The sequence below is a fragment of the Anomalospiza imberbis genome, chromosome 12 (genome assembly GCF_031753505.1).
Source record: "Anomalospiza imberbis isolate Cuckoo-Finch-1a 21T00152 chromosome 12, ASM3175350v1, whole genome shotgun sequence".
Classification (NCBI taxonomy): Eukaryota; Metazoa; Chordata; class Aves; order Passeriformes; family Viduidae; genus Anomalospiza; species Anomalospiza imberbis.
Window position 1 is genome coordinate 5,278,050 of NC_089692.1, and position 16,525 is coordinate 5,294,574.

Sequence of the window (16,525 nt, forward strand, 5' to 3'; positions counted from 1 at the left end):
TCTTTGCAGGGGTGTTTTTGCAATGCTTGTGACAGATCAGAAGGAAAAAAAAGACTGCAAAAATATTTTTCTGCTTCTCCTCTATTCAGGGAGCAAACTGTTCAAGCAACTGTGTTTTCTTCAATGCCAAGAGGATAAATTATGATGATACTCAACTGCAAATAAAAAATTTACTAAGCACTATGAGGAAATCTAAGGAAAACACAATCCGGACGATTTCAAACTATTTCTATATTTCATATATTTCTCAGGTTCATAAAGCCTCTGAATATTTATAGGTTTCTATATTCTAATTATTTTAATATTTCAAGAAAATTATTGTGACTTAGGTTTGTGTCTGATATATATAAGGTACTATGGTAAAACCTTCTGTTCCTGTCCTAGCATTCACCATTTACTTGGAACAAAAACTTTGTTCCATGAGACATTACTCTTCTATTCTGACAACTGTAAGAGAGAAATTATGAAAAAAGACATCCCAGTTGCAAAAAGCTGGGGAAGGGGAATGCAGAAGATGCCAGAATAATGCTGTCACTTTTTGTTACTGTAACCTTTGAAATTCCAAATAGCAGTCCTGGTATTGCAAGATCACTCAAGTACCAATAATGAAAAAAAAACTATTTTTGCTCACCGTCTTCCCAACAAGTTTACAATCTAAAATATTTGCAAAGACACAACATAAGTGCAGAGCAAAAAGAAAGAGTAAAAATGCCAGGCAATGGACACTCCTGTGATCAGGCTATTTGAAACTGGCCATAGTATGCTGAAGTGTCTTCTAGTGCTTAGTAGGCACATAACCATGGAAGGGTCTGTGAAGACTAACCAAACAGAAAGCCGCACACAATAAAATGAAGTTAGAATGGGAATAGGTGCCTAACATCCCCATGCACACACTAAAATACTCCAGTGGCACTTTGAGGTGCACTTTAGGGAGCCTTTGGAAACTGCAGCTACACACTCAGTCATCTTTAAGCTCCATGATCAGCTTGAAAATGTTGAGACAAGTATTAAATTTTATTATCGCCTTTCAAGAGATTATGCTTAGCAAATGAATTAATAATTACAAACCCTTGCTAAAAAATCTTGAACTGGTACATTAATCTCATCTAGGAAGGCCAGAGATCGTATTTTTAATAGGCCAGTTTAAATTTCCTGATAGACTAGTCCTTCAGCACTTTATAAAAACAGGTTTCATTTTAAATTCTGAAAATATTTAATCTCTTAAGAAATTATTTATTACTTAAAATATTCAAAGCCACAAGTGTCCTGAGGTACATGTTCCATTAAAAGAAATTAATTCCTGTTAGAATTTAGTACTATGCAAATGGGATGGCCCTGACAGGCTGTCAGCCAGGACTCATCCCTGGAGCTGTGGGAAAGCACAAGTCTGTAGGACTAAGCTGCAAAGGACATGGGCTGGACTCACAGAGGGACTGGGAAGAGCTTAGACACCCGAATAAAAATGATGATTCTTAAAGCATCTTCAACATGTTTCTGTGTTTATGCCTGGGCCAGGCAACTTCTAATGTGACAAGTAGGTTTCTGTGATTGTTCAAGATTAGTTCAAATTTTAAAACCTAACTGGCTTTACCAAGGCAACCCTGCTCTTCTGACTGCAGATTTGCATTATAATGGGCTCTGTAGCAGACTCAAACCCACTCACGCAACCCCTCCCAACAAGTACCAAAGGCAAAACCACAGGAAAAAAGCAAACAAACAAAAAAGCCAAACCAGCCTGCAGGCTCTTTTCTTTAAAAAGCAAGCTAAAGGGTGATAGTGCCCTTTATTAATAACCTCCTGGTAAAAATGCTTGTCAAAAATGTAGAATCACAGAATACACTGAGTTGGAAGGGAGCCACAGGGCTCATCCAGTCCAGCCCCTGTCCCTGCCCAGACCCCCCAGCAATGCCCCCTGTCCATCCCTGGTGTCCAAACGCTCCTGGAGCTCTGGCAGCCTCAGGGCCGTGCCCATTCCCTGGGGAGCCTGGGCAGTGCCAGCACCCTCTGGGGGAAGGAGAACCTTTCCCTGCTCTCCAGCCTGAATCTGCTCTGGTCACAGGGAGCAGACATTGGAGCTGCAGCCCCCAGTGAATCTCCCCTCAGAAAATGGATCATGCAGAAGATTCAGGGTTTCCTTCTTCGCCTTTCCAAAAGCACTCACTCCTGCCCAGAAGGGGTGAAATACAGCTGAGTTGCATTCTTTACTAGACAGAAAGAGTTTTGCCAGCACTTCCTGCTCTCCCTATCCCTTGAAGACAATCTACTGACCCTTGCTTGCTTTTCGAACAACTGCCTTAAGTGCTTTGGTCGGGGTGGAGTTTAAAATCTGGTGTTCCAAGTAAAGGCAGCTGTTTCCCTGAGATTTACAGGTTTGAAGTTCCAGGAAATGATACTCCTTCAGCTACATCACTGTCCATGTTTTACTGGCCAGCTCAGTTGTTCCCAGACCAGCAGGAGCTACTGGAAGCCCTCTTTCCCTGTGCTGCACTGACAGTGCCAGGAGCACAAGTGCTGGATTTCAGTGCCCTGGGCAGAGAGCTGGGAGGTGACACTGGGAGGTGACACAGAGCCCCAGGCCGTGTCTGCCCTCTCAATTCCCTCCCCATGAGCTCTTGCGGGTGCCACTACTGAGTTCTGGGGACACAGGAGCCCCGAGGAGCATTCCCAGGGCCAGCATGGCTCCTGCATCCCAGGGCCGCTCCTGCCGATGCCCTGCCTGAGCCAGGTGCCGCCGCAGGGCTCTGCAGCCAGGGCACCTCCTGTGCTGCAAACCCCTGAATGACACTTCTCTATTACACTAAAACCAAGCCATTTTTACAACTGTCTGAGCAAATGATGTATAAAATGAAAGGATAATTTGTTTTTATAGCTCTCTGCCAAGCTCCATACCACACTGCCCAACCTGCAAACAATTTATTCTCTAGGAAATGTCACTAAATAATGACAAGGACTTACAGGTCAAACTGATTTACATTATATAATTTAAATGCCATTCCAAGCAGACCTGATGGCATTTTGAACAAATAATCTCATTTATTTCTGAAGCTCTAAGCTTTCAACAAGTTAATTGCAGCTGAGCTAATGGGTAAACTAAGCACTATATTACAGTGTAGGAACCTTTTCTTTACCTTACAGTTAAGAATTTAGAGAATTATATAAATACTAAAGAATAACTCATTAAAAATAAAAGGGTTTTACAGGAAGTACTTGCACAGACTCAGAAAGTGGTGGTAATTCTTAAACTAAAGAATTATTATGAGCTGGTTTTAGGAAGCACTATGGAAAAAATGGCCAACATTGCAATTACAGGTGACATCATTAAAAATAAAATGGCTATTTCTAGTAGAAGTCCTCCAGACTTGAACCCTTTTTAGTTGGCTTTCAAAGCCATAAAATCTGACAAGTCTCAGATTACTCCTTTACTAGTGCCTGAGTATGGTATGAATCAACAAAGTGAAAGGATTTGAGAAAAGGAGATTCTGAGGAATATGCCATGATAGATTTTTCTTTTTCTTTAAAAGAAAATCTTTTTATTTGCAGAATGCAATATTAAAATACCACAGATTTAGCTGCAGATGATAGGCAGTAAAGCATATTCAGTCACACTGTCATGGTTCTTTTTTTTCCCTCTGGTTTGGAAAGACTGAAAATTGCAAAAATGGAAAATGACAGCCACAAAGAAAGAGCAACAAGATGCATTTCTGTGAATCCCAGCTTCAATTTCATGCATGCAGATTATACTCACATAAAGAAGTGCACCTACACAATTGGTATAAGCCTACTGCTCAGGCACTCTCAAGTTCATGCCTGAAATCTACTCACATGTCTGTCCAACAAAAGCCCAAGAATTTAAGAACAATAATTTTTAAAAAAAGTGTAATATTGCCTTTAAAGTCTGGAATACGTGTTGATTTCAGTGTGATTACCCTTCAAAATCAGGAATGTAAGTAACAGAATTACACTTTAAAGCTGGGTTGAAAATAAAATATAGCCATTAATTAGTATAAATTACTAAAAGAAACACTGAAACATGGGTGTTTCATATGCATAACCTTAGGAGCTTCTTGGAAATATGTGGGGTATCCAAATATACAAATTTGCCTGCTTGTCCCCACACCTGGTTCAGGTACAGTTGACATCCAACAATGCTCTGCTGAATCTCAGTCTCAGTTAACTTTTCCATTGTTTTGGCTGTTGCCCAAGATTTTTAAGATCTTTTTCTGTGAGTTTTGGCAACTGCTATTGAAATATTCCACAACTGTGGACAGATTTCCCCTTTAAAGGCAGAAGACACTGCTTCTTTAACACTTACCAGGAGTAAACAGAGTAGGGAAGTTCACGCTATTGATTTGCTCATTCTACTGATATTCTTCCCCATCTCACAAATGAGCATGTTGTTCCTGTTGTCTTAGGGAGAAAGACCAAAACTAAGAATTTTAATGTACTTCCCAGCTGGGAACAGACCTGTGAACTATCCCTGGAGCATTGGATTCTTGACTTTTTTGTGGGAAAAAAAGCTAAGAAAATGGGATGGTGGGTAGGAAAAAAAAACAGAAGATTGGGCTATGCAAGATCATTGTGTAAAAAACTGTGCTCTGCAATTGCACAGATACAAATTAGTAGATCTTCCTGAAAATGCTATGGCAATTTTAGTGAGGGTAAGAGTAAGAAATGCATCTGCAGACACTTCACAGGGGACAGACTAATAGTTGGCCATTATTCAGATTGTATATTTGGACAAGTTAATATGCATTTAGAGCTAAGCGGACAGAAGGGTTTTCTTGTGGAGAGATTGCAAGACAGATGAGTTATTCTTAATTCACTGCTATACATGACAAATTAGAGGTTTTCATACGGAGTTTTAATAATGAATGATTAGTTCCTGACACCAGCCTTGACAGGTCATTAACTACAGCACAACTATCAAGTGTTAGTAAAGAAAAAGTCTTCTCTTACATATCAAACTTAACAAAATCTGTCCCACTTTGAGAAACTTACCATAAATTTTGTTGACTGGTATTTAAAGCACAGATAATTAACTCTTCTTCACAGGAATAATACTTCTAAATACAATAAATTCTAAGTAAAAAAATGCCTCTCTGTAATTGTCTGTCATGACTTGGAATGAAGAGATGACAAGCACCAGTTTAGCATTCTCAGCACTAAGAACACATGAAAAATTACTCTCATTGGAGCCAGTCAAATCCAGTTCATGGCTGGGAATAACTCCACATGCATATTTTATGTATAAATCTATATATAACTCTATATATTGCACACAGGAGACCTGAACTATCAGACATTTACCATCTTTTAATAAAACAGTAGTGCTAAATGGAACTGGCTGGTAAACATTAGTCACAAAAACATGTCAATAAGGCTGCAAAGATTCTAAATGATGGAAAAAAATCATGGCCTGCTTCCAAAATAAGTCAGTGAAGGCTTGTAATATATTTTACTTCTAAATTACTCCTTCTAGTTTATGGATTAAAGAAATACAACATTATGGAGTGTAAATATGTTGCTATGGGGAGAAGAGGCTGGGTGACTGGTTTCACTGAAGTTCATTGCATATGAAGGAAATACTCCAAGGAAATACTTCAAACTGTTCAATATTTAATGTTGTATATTCAGATTGACTTCCAGAATGTTTTCCTCTATAGCATGAAACCAATTATCTTTTTTTTAAAAGTCATTGCCGGAGTTGCAATAAATACAAGTCCCAGGAATCTCCCTGTTCAGAAGCTTAACCTGAAAGTTTTTAGTGGCTGCTCTATGTTAATAGAAAACATATCCCTTCAGTTCACAGCCCTCCAGAGAACATCCTACCTGGTGTTTTTTCTCAGCATCTTCTACATGAAGTATTCCAAACTGTTTCCACCTAAAAAACAACTTCCTATGCTCTGTGAGAAAGCAGAAGTGAGGAGGTGGGATTGGAATGATTAACTCACACTCCTGAAAGACTGCACCTATGCTTAGCTGTAATGAGTTCAAGTTCAATTAAAAATACTCTGCTTGCAGTTTGGAACAGATGTTGAGATTAATTATAACAAGCAGAAACACCTTAGATTGTTTTCAAGTCCAACAGACTGCAGAGTATGGATTTTCCAGCACTACATCCAAGCTTTTAACATTTACAGAGTTGAGAAGGACATTTGGTTGGGGGGGGGTGGGGCTAGGGAATAAAATGATTTCACTGCAGAGGTCTATTAATGTAAAGTAGCTATAATATGATGAGAGAAGCTTGACATCTCCAAATTTACCTCTTCTGGCTGGGAAAACTGTGTCCTTGTGGGAGCAAAGGGATCAGCTGGTTCCCTGATGCACATGGAACACAGCCCTGGTACTGAACCCAAGCATGGAGCTGCTCTCCACAGCTGCTCATACCCAACCTCCTGATAACCCACTCACCCTAACTATCCTCACGGGTCACCAGAGTTCACTGCTGAGCTGTGACAAATAAGGAGAACACTATAACTAAGAACATTAGATCTACACAAATAGCATTTAACTGAAATAGAGAAAAAATCCTCTTACTTAATCCAGTTCATCAGCTCCACAGTGTCTGGGTCATAGAATTCTCTCAGCTCTGATAGTTCATCCATTATTCCTGGCCAGAACTAAAATGGAAACAAAATAGAACAACCTGAAGACAGAATGAAGCAAACAAGTTTTGGATGCTGAAATGTATTACTTCCTCTTAGCTGGCAAATAATCTTGTCCAGCTTGTACACAAGTCTATCTATCTGCTCTTCCTAGGAAGGAGAGGTGGCTGTCACTGCAGGATGAACACACAGTTTCAGAGTTTGAGATCTGCAGCTCTTGCCAGATGATCAACAGGACCAGAACTACCCATTGTCAGTGATGACAAGAGAAGGAAAGGCCTCAGGAATTAACATTAGTTTGGAAAGGAAATATAAAACTAAACAAAAAAATGTAGGAAATCTGTATCAAAAGATTATTAGATGTGCTGCAGATGCTATTAATGGTATTTCAGTAGTTCGAATTAAAAGAGAACCACTGAAGGCGAAAATAAAACTGTGACTGAATAACAACAACTAGACCATCAAGGGAAAGCATTTCAAAATTTACTACAGACAAAGAATACATAAATCAAACCCAGAGGAGAGAAAAAAGGATAGAAACTGATTCTGAAAAGCTTAAGCCTCCCGTCCAAAAAGCTAAGGGAACAATGATTTATTTAAGGGTTTATTGTTTAAACCTGTGAATATTCCAGGACAGAAGGGAGCAATTAAGGAAGATAATGACAATGCTAATGACAGATTGCTGTGCATCAGTCTTTACTACAGAGGATGTTATGGTGAAACCTATTCCAAACCTGCTTTCTTTAGATAAGGAGGACTGCTGGTTTGAAAATTGAAATGCTACAGGAGAAAGTCTAAGAAAACCCACCTGATAATCTAAAAAGCCATTAATCATCCCGTTTTAATGCTCATCCAAGAGTTCAGAAAGAATTTGAATGTGGTCCTGCCGAGTCCCTTAGCAAACACAGGCATTCCTTCACTAAAACTGTAATTACATGGCAGGCCGGGGGGCAGGAGGTGTAACTGGGCCAATTAAGATTCTCACTAGCGTAACTGCTTCCTTAAAACACTTGCCCAAATACTCCTGGCATCTCCCAGGTGGAGCCAGGGCAGCATCGTAACCATGGGGAAGCTTTGGGAAGAACAACAGATACATTTTTCTCTTCAGAAGCTCTCCCAGAGATTAGTAAATTCAGCTGTTGTGAAAGGAGATTGTGGAGTCTCATAATGAATCAAAATTTCCTCTCTTCATTACTAAACTGCCCTGGACAGCTACACATTCTGACAGCTTGGAGTCCTTCAGGGTGGAGACAGAAGAAATGGGCTCTGCTTTTCTTTTCAGTCACTGCACCCTGCCCTGTAACCTCCTGAGGAACCAGTGGCACAGCTCCCTGCTCAGTGCTGGGGCTATTCCATGACATTCACTCTGTAAAGGTTTTTTAAGTCACAGTACTGCAAGTTTTGAGAGACTACAATCAGTTTCTACTGGAGGAAAACTTTGGTCATGGGGCTTGCTATTACTGAATTGAAAAATTTCCAGGTAGCACAACATTTGATTAGTAGAACCAAGAGAAAACTAAGGTACTTCAGGAGTTCCAAATACAAGAGAATGACAAATAAAAAGTAAAGCATATGAAAATATGGACCAATAACACTAACAGAACTTTGTCTTGTAAATCAAGTATAAGTCAGATTGAAAAAAAGTCTGGTGACACCAGGAGAGGATAAAAAGAACAGATGGAGCACATAAGGGATGTAACAAACTGCTCAGAAGAGAGAGGGAAATGTGAAAGAGGTTTCCAACTTGTAACAGTGCTGGTCCCTGGTGTCAAAGTCTTCAGGGAAAGAAATCAGTTGTCAAGTGGCTTAAATTAGCCCTGAACTGAAACTATTAAGTACAGCCAAAGACTGCTCAGATCATGGATATATGTTGCATAAATGTCCATGTTTGGAGGAAAAGGACTTGGCTGGGGTGAAGATGAAAATGCAGCTGCAGAAGTAATAGGAATAGAGTTTACTCTTAGAGAGAAATCAGGATTATTTGGCAATCCTTGGAATTAGACTGCTCAAGCTCAGGATCTCACCTTAAGTACCAACAATTTATTCAGAAATCACTGACATGCAAACCCAAATTGATGAGCAGTATTGTGAAGTTAAAATACAATGAACACAGATAAATGTGAAACCTACCTAGAAAGTCTAAGAAGTGAATCATAAATACTACTTGGTACTGCTTAATGCACGTGTTGTGTTATCTGCAGCACAGCTAAAGTAAGCAAGGAAATACTTCAGCATTTTCACTTCATCTGAAAGATGTTTGTACTGTAATAATGAAAATCACATGTAAACAGGAATACAGATGTCTTACAGGCCTCAAAACATCCTGTACCTGAAATCTGAAAGAAAGCCAGCACTGTAGCTGCAGCTGCATCTCAATAAATTATCGTTCAAGTGATGTATTTGAGGCTGTAGTAACCACATGCCTCAAAAGAGGCTTTCATTGGCTTATTCAGGATTAGGTTAATAATCCCATAAAAGTCCTATTTTGAGGAACTGCACTGAGGAATAGTTCTTCTGACAAATATAACCGATAATGAAACACCCAACTGCCCTCCTGCAAATTCAAGAAAACCAGCCCTGATGGCCAGTTAACTTTGTGGTGTACAGAGAAACCGCCCCTGCAATCTGCGCAATCAGTGACTGAACAGATAAATTCTTGTCTGGAAAAGAGATGTTAACTAAGTCTCTGTTCCAAAAATCTCCTTCCACTGTCTGTTTATAAGGTTTTAGAGAGAGAATATAAAACCACACTCTCACAGAAGCAATGGGTACTTTCTGGATCTCTCTCTCTATGAATTCTTGTCTGACCACTGCCAAGGCACCGGGGACAAGAGCCTTGGGTCCGTTCCAGCTCAGAATATTCTGTGATTCCCTCAGGCCTCTCATCAACTCTTTCAGCTTTGCAGAAAAGACCCAGAGAAATCCACTCTTCTGGGAGCTCAACTGCAAGAACTGACTCAGGACAAAAAACAACTGAGAGATGACAAATTTCTCATTCCTACTGAGAAATTTGAAAAACAGTACTTTTAATGTCAATAAAAATTATTTCCTCTATTTAGAAGAAACATGAAAATGATGCTTTTCAAGCAGACTGAGCACAACTAATGACTGCTCTAAAGCCCATGAAATCAGTGGTTTCTGTTGACTTCAGAATTGAAACTGACAGAATTTACATCTGCTTATGAAGAGTGGGAGGAAAATTATTCCTAGTGATCTGTCACATTCGACTATCAGAATGTCATGCTCTTGGTATGCCCCCTGTCAGAAGAAATGGCATTGTTTCTGTCATATTCAGAGATGATGAAAATGGCAAATGACTTCATAACAGTCACATCAGTGGACAAAAAGAGTCCTCTAACAGAACAATTAGACAATTTAAGTTTAAAACAGTATTTTTTGACTTTTTATTTCATTTTTAGAGGGGGAACACAATACTGGAGTGAACTCTGTTAGCAGCTTTCTTAACTGCTTCACTACTGCCTTTTGAACTGTAACAATGAAATGAATCTTGCTTTTTTCTGAAGGGAATTATTTAACAGATGTATTTTCATCTCAGACTAGTTACTGCAGAAACAACTTCTCCATCAAAGCAGACTCTGAATTTTTTGTCTTTGTGACTACAGATTAAAAGAATGGTTTCCCCACTAAATCAGTGCTCTAAATCTCACTGCTATGACTGATAATCTTGTACATGTTACTGACTTAGGTATGTTTTATGCAGTTACATTGCAGTGTTTGACAATAATAATATTCTGTTTCTGGAAGAGACAGAAGACAAACCAGCTACTTGACTATTTAATATTTTTAAACTTTGTAACATATGAGATGAGGCACAACAGTAGAGATTATGACTATTTCTGCTCCTACAATAAATCATGAGACAATGTGACAATCTGCATTTTATCCACTACTTAGTTAAAACCAAAAGAGACAACTCCCATTTCCATAAAATCATGCATTTAAATACACCTGCTACTTACACATACAATCAGATAAACATTTGCATCTATTATCTTATTTGGATCAAATAAGCCCAACTGATCCTTCACAGACAATTCCATATGCAGAGCTATCCTCATTTTTAAAATTCAGTTACAATTCTTGTATGTAGTTACTAATAAGACAAACCTTCTAGGAGAAAGGAAAAATTTAATGCAACTAAAACATGCCAAAACACTGAGAAAAAATTTCTTACCTTAAATGAAATGTACAGTAATGTAATTATTGGTATAGAATACTTAATCACCTGTGTCTATGAGAAATTGAAAAAAAAATTGGTTATTTTGATGATACATTTAATAGACTTAATTTTTAATGTATTGATATCTGAAATATTTAACATGTAGTTGAATTTAAGAGACTGCATTTTAAGCCCATATTCTGATTTTATTTTCAAGTAATACCCTAATTACAGACCCATCACAAAAGATGTATTTATATCTTTAAATATGTATTCTACAAGGTGGAAAACACTGTCACTCAATATTACTGACTGCAATGGTCTTAGACTGCTGATGATTTCTTAATATGGAGACTTTTTTAGTAAAATTATGGTTATTTTTCATAGCCACATCTATATTGCCATCTAGTGTATTCCAATGGAATTGTTTAATACAGAAACCACCAGAAAATGAATTTTACTTACTAAATTTATACAAACATCCAGCAGAGATACATGGTTTGAGAGAACTAAAAGCAATATTCAGCCCTGAGCCCTGACTTGGCTCAGATGCAGCACAAAGCCCAGTGGATGAAAGGCAGTGCTCACCCTCTGGGACGTGTAGAGATGGAGACACTTCAGGATGAGTTTCCAAACCTCTGAACTGCACAGGCCAAAGGATGCAAATACACACATGTGGGATGTCCAGAGGTACTTCATCCTGAAAGAACACAAGCTTTCCATATCATTTGGAGCTTTGCAAAGCCTCTTGTGAGAGCAGGTAATGTCTAGAGAAATTCTGAACACAGTTTTCTTGGGCTTTCATGCCTCTGAAGTAAGTGAGCACAGGACTGACACTGCACTTTGCTACGCATGTCTGTTCCCAGACTTCCATTCTGTCTGGCAGAATTTGGGAAATGCCTCAGTCTACAAGTAGAAACACATTAGAGAGATAAAAGAAGGTTCCTGATCCTATCAGTTTGTGGTCAACATATTTTACACTCTTATAAAAATAGACTCAATCATCTGAACAAGCCTTTAGTAGAATCAAAAAATATACCTCATTGTGCTTAATGCCAGACATCCAAAAAGAACTGTGTGAACTAAGCTGTAGGCAGCATCAGGCTTCAGTGTCACTGTATATTCTTCCTGTTTTTCCTTAAAATTGAGTTGACCTGAACTAATTGAAGGAAAAAGTGTTGTATTAGGTTGTGTGACATATTTCATATAATTATCTGCATTTTAAAAAGCACTGGATCTTTCTGAGGCCAGAAACAACAACCATTGCTATGAGCTCACAACCTTCTATTGTATCTATATCTAATTTAGCCTGATGCCACCAACTTGATGCAGCATCAGGTATTTCTTTTCATGTGCAGATTTCTGGAAATGCAATTTTACATGAACTTTATTACAATAATGAGATAAAATTGTTTACAGCAAGGCAAGCTTGGTTTCTATTTTGAAGCAGCTACTCCTATGTTCAGAGGGCTTTTGATGAGAGTGAAGAATTTAGCTGTGATTTGTGGGGTTGTGCTGGTATGCCTGGATGTTACTAAAGCCAAAGATTGGAAGCAGAGTTAGGGAAAATGAGCCCTGAAGGGAGTGATTATTGCTTGAAGTGTCTAGCCTTGTGCAAAAAAAACTGCTTCAGTTTTTGGGGTTTTCCTGGTTTTTTTCAGAGCAGGGGACAAGTGAGATAAATGCATTAAAAATTAAAGACATGTTTGGAATTACATCTAGGCTTACAGATAATAAGAGCTGCAGAATCTTTATTTTTAAAATTGACTGATCCAGTAAGTTTTTTAAGAGGCTGGTTGAATAGTACCAAAATTATTTACAGATGACGGACATTTGACAATTACTACTGTAATATGTAATTGTCATAACACAGTTTTGGAAGGTCTTGGATACTCTTCCTTTCTCTTGCTCTCTCTCCTTTTTATCCAGTCTTCCCTAAAATCTCTGATAGTGACACTAGTCAGGTGACACTCCTTGAATTTTTGCTTAATCAAGTTTTATATGATCCCTTCTAACTTTTGCCCAGGTTGTACAAGTAAAACTGAGAGCTCTATAGTGAACCATTTTTAAAAAAATAACTTTTCTGTCTGATTTTCTTCTGTGTTCTGTAGATACCTCAGAATCCCACAGATGAGCTCTGGGAACTGCCAGCAGTGATGCACAGTTACAGCTCCTGCCCCTTCACACAGATCACAAAGTTCAGCACAGACTATTCCAGCTCACTTCTGGGCACTCTGAGGGTAACACCTGGGAAATCTGTCATTTGGAGTGCTTTGCACAGGGAAAATGGCATGGACTAAAGAAACGAACAATGTTTTAGATAAAAAAATCCTTCCCCTGCTTCTCCTCATTCCAAAAAACCCAACCAACATTATACATAATGCAGAACTCCAGCAGCAAAGAGCTTGACTGAATCTAGGGAAGGATGTTCCTTTGGTTACATTTTTAGCTTCAATTGGAAGTTACTTATTCTGCCTGATTTCTCTCTCACACACCCCACTCCTCAGTAGCTGTGCAAAGCAATGCTGTATTTGCTGCTGTGTTCATCTGTCAGTTCCTCAGCCAGATGAAGAAAAAAAAATTGATAAAAATGTGAATTTTCTTAAAATTGTATTTACCTGAGGTTCCGAAAGGCAACAATTACAGCTGCTACTGTCAGAAGGAAGAGAACAAATCCATAGACGTAAAAAAGTAATGTACTGGAGAGTCTTGAGAAAGTATTTAAAGGCAGCAAACCAAAGGCTTCTTCACAAAGATACAGGTTAGCATCAAAATCTCTAAAAAAAATAAACACCTTTGTCCATCATGTATTTCATAACTTGATGTCAAAAAGGATCAAAGTTTCCTTTCTTCTCAAGAAATTATAAAGTCACAGTTGTGCAGATTATTCTTAGGGCAAGTATGACATAAGGATGAGGTAAAACTGTGATTTATTGCACACATTTGAAATAGGAACAACCTGAAGGCTTCAATTAAAGAAGTCAAACAAAAACGCAAAACTGCAGGTAAATCGTACCTTGTTGCTCCAAATCCAAATTTTGCTTTCAGGAATTTGAATATATGCTCATCTGACTCAAGATTAAGAATTTTCTACAACGAGCGAAAGAGAAAGAAAATTATATTTTAAATATCAAAAATGTTGCACAATAAACAGCTTTTTTTTCATTTAAATGAAACTGTAAAGCAACACAGGTGTACTAAGATGGGTGCTTTGCAATCAAAGAAGCATGCAGTTTTAACTGCATCAACTGAAAAGAAAATTCAGTGAAAAACTTTGCAAATGCTCAACAGTATAGATATACAACTGATATAAAATTACACGTGAGCTTCAAGTTAACACCAATTATTTGTGTTAATTTATGAAGTTTTCAAATCCATATACCAAAGATTAGCAAAACCATCTTTAATTTCTAAAATGCAGTTTCTGAGATGCAGAAAAATCTCACTGCAGTTTTTGTTTAATGATATTCCTGTAGATGGTTAACAAATAGCTTTTAACATAATACAATGTGTAATTTTGATATTAAAAATTATTTGCCTACCTTAATGAATTTATTTATAAGGAGAGTCAAGCACAAGACTAGTAGAACATGGAGCATAAGTTTCCCAAGCCTATTAAGCAAGCCACCCTTTTTTAGGTTTTTCTACAAAGAAGAAAATATTAGTATTTCAGTCCTTTTTTTTTTTTAATGTATTTGGAACAAAAGCCTTACAGGCTATTTTAAACAACTGTGATCTGCTAGTCCTGAGCAGCACCAAATTTGCATTAGGGTCGTTTGAGCAAAAATGGACAGAGAACCAAGTAGCCAGAATAAAGATATACTTTGTGCACAAAACTGCAGGCACAATGTCATAAAAGCTTTGATCTGGCAGAGTTTTGGAAGCAACCAAAAAGCCTTTCTTTGGCAGCAGCCCTAGAGTACTGACAGAATTTATTCCCTAATTTCCACAGTCTTATGTGCCTTTTGAAATACCCACTCAGTACACCTTCCACTAAACATGAGGAAGGATCTTCTGGCTCCGTCAGTTGATAGGGTTTTGAACAATTTTCCAGTTACAAGCTCCAGATCCAGACGAGCTGCTCACAGGTAACTGGGAATAGGTGCAGACAATAGGAATGGCCCTGTAAACTCCTTCCTTGTGGTCAGAGGCTGTCACCAATGCCAGAATCAGAAAAAAACCCACTCTAACTACAGTAAAGAAACCTAATCTTTGAAAGAAGCAATGGATTTCAGGAAGCTGAACTCGACATGAGTCTAGCTGTCCTAGTTGTTACAGATTATTTTGTTGGAGGCAGATCCATAAATTCAAGCCAAGTCCTGCTGAAACAGGTGTAAAGTCCATTTATGCAATTGTTTTTTCAGGATCCAATCTGCAGCTTGCACAATCATTAATGTTAATAGCAATCATGGAATTATGATGTCTGATGTGCTTGGTTAAGCTGCAGTTAGTGTAATGGAAATCATTATTTGATCAGGCAATGTTTGGGTTGCTGTATGCTATAGTAATTCCTCTAATTAGTATTACTAAATGAAAATTATAATGCATCTAAATTACTCATTCACACACACACACACACACATATATAAAAATGCTCTTTATTTAGTACTACAGAAGTTATTTTGGTACCTACCTGGATTGTTCTTGCTATTAAGACAGAAACATTGAAACTTATAAGTAATGATCCAAGAATCATAGAATTGAAGAACTGTAGGACACAGACCAGCAGTAACCCAGAAATCTGAATGATATAGAGCCATGTAACCTGTAACAATAATGAGATTTTTATGTCTACAAAACTTTACAGTCATAGGTGCTTTTCTCTGAGTATTCTTTATGATTTATTTCAATATCAAATATTTTTGCAAATAAGGTATCATCTTGCAGTAAATCATTACACTTAAAGCCATTACTGTATCCTTTTTATATTTATGTCCTGAACTACTTAGGGTAATATTTTATACCCATTTTACATTTAAGGAAGCCTGATCCTATAATCAAGGAGATTAACTGCTGATTATAGCTGATTATAACTGCAGTGTGAGGAAAATATTAATTACTTAATATTTGGAAGATGTTTTTATTTTCTTTAGTCCAAGTAGTGTTTCTGTAGCCTCTGTGATGTCTTTATGACTAAAGAGTTACGGCTCAGCGCAGTTCAGCAAACAAACATCACCTGCCTTCTCAAATTTTTCAGAAATAGTTCACTATAATCCCTTCTGGGTTATGCTAAACTCTGACCAGTGTTCAGCTCAATGTAAACACTAAACCCCAGCTGATTTTCTGACACAGTGGTACCAAAATATAGATTTTACCTCACACAAAGATCCCAAGTACAGACCAGTGTTACAGCAGTGGTGTAAATCAGTATCTAAGAGGCCAATAAACTCCAAGAATTCTTAGTGCTTTTTTGAAAATGAGTACAGACACGGTGTGGTGAGTCTGTTTTGGAATAACTCAGGATGAAGCTGGTAATTTGCTGACTTTTAAGGCAGCTGACCAGTCACATTAAATGTTGACTTCAGCTTGCAGCTGCTGATATAATGAAGAGTTCAGAAACTTAAGTAAGTCACATTTATCTTGATATGCAGGCACCATACTCATTTTCAGTTAAATTAATACAATCAGTAAAGTTCAAGTCTGCTTCAAATTTAAACTGAATTTACATTAATTACTCTTCATCCTCCTGTAACCTTTCCTAAAGTTAGAACCTTTTTCAACCAGTGCAAGCTTTCACCAT

General features: G+C 37.9%; 2 protein-coding genes across 2 annotated transcripts in view; one reads left to right on the plus strand and one right to left on the minus strand.

Annotated features, from left to right (window-relative positions):
- The window catches only part of LOC137481074 (neural-cadherin-like), a 78,235-nt gene extending 66,429 nt beyond the window's left edge, over window positions 1-11,806 (plus strand). The window contains exon 34 of the mRNA XM_068202527.1: window positions 11,275-11,806. The gene's annotated coding sequence lies outside the window, so the exon portion shown is untranslated. The remainder of the gene's footprint in view (window positions 1-11,274) is intronic.
- The window catches only part of DPY19L3 (dpy-19 like C-mannosyltransferase 3), a 33,255-nt gene that overhangs the window by 2,957 nt on the left and 13,773 nt on the right, over window positions 1-16,525 (minus strand). Inside the window, exons 9-17 of the mRNA XM_068202552.1 lie at window positions 15,419-15,550; window positions 14,328-14,429; window positions 13,802-13,875; window positions 13,404-13,562; window positions 12,105-12,107; window positions 11,825-11,944; window positions 11,374-11,485; window positions 10,801-10,857; window positions 6,538-6,620 (exon numbers count right to left, since the gene is read on the minus strand). Of these exons, the coding sequence (XP_068058653.1) occupies window positions 6,538-6,620; window positions 10,801-10,857; window positions 11,374-11,485; window positions 11,825-11,944; window positions 12,105-12,107; window positions 13,404-13,562; window positions 13,802-13,875; window positions 14,328-14,429; window positions 15,419-15,550 (842 nt within the window). The remainder of the gene's footprint in view (window positions 1-6,537; window positions 6,621-10,800; window positions 10,858-11,373; window positions 11,486-11,824; window positions 11,945-12,104; window positions 12,108-13,403; window positions 13,563-13,801; window positions 13,876-14,327; window positions 14,430-15,418; window positions 15,551-16,525) is intronic.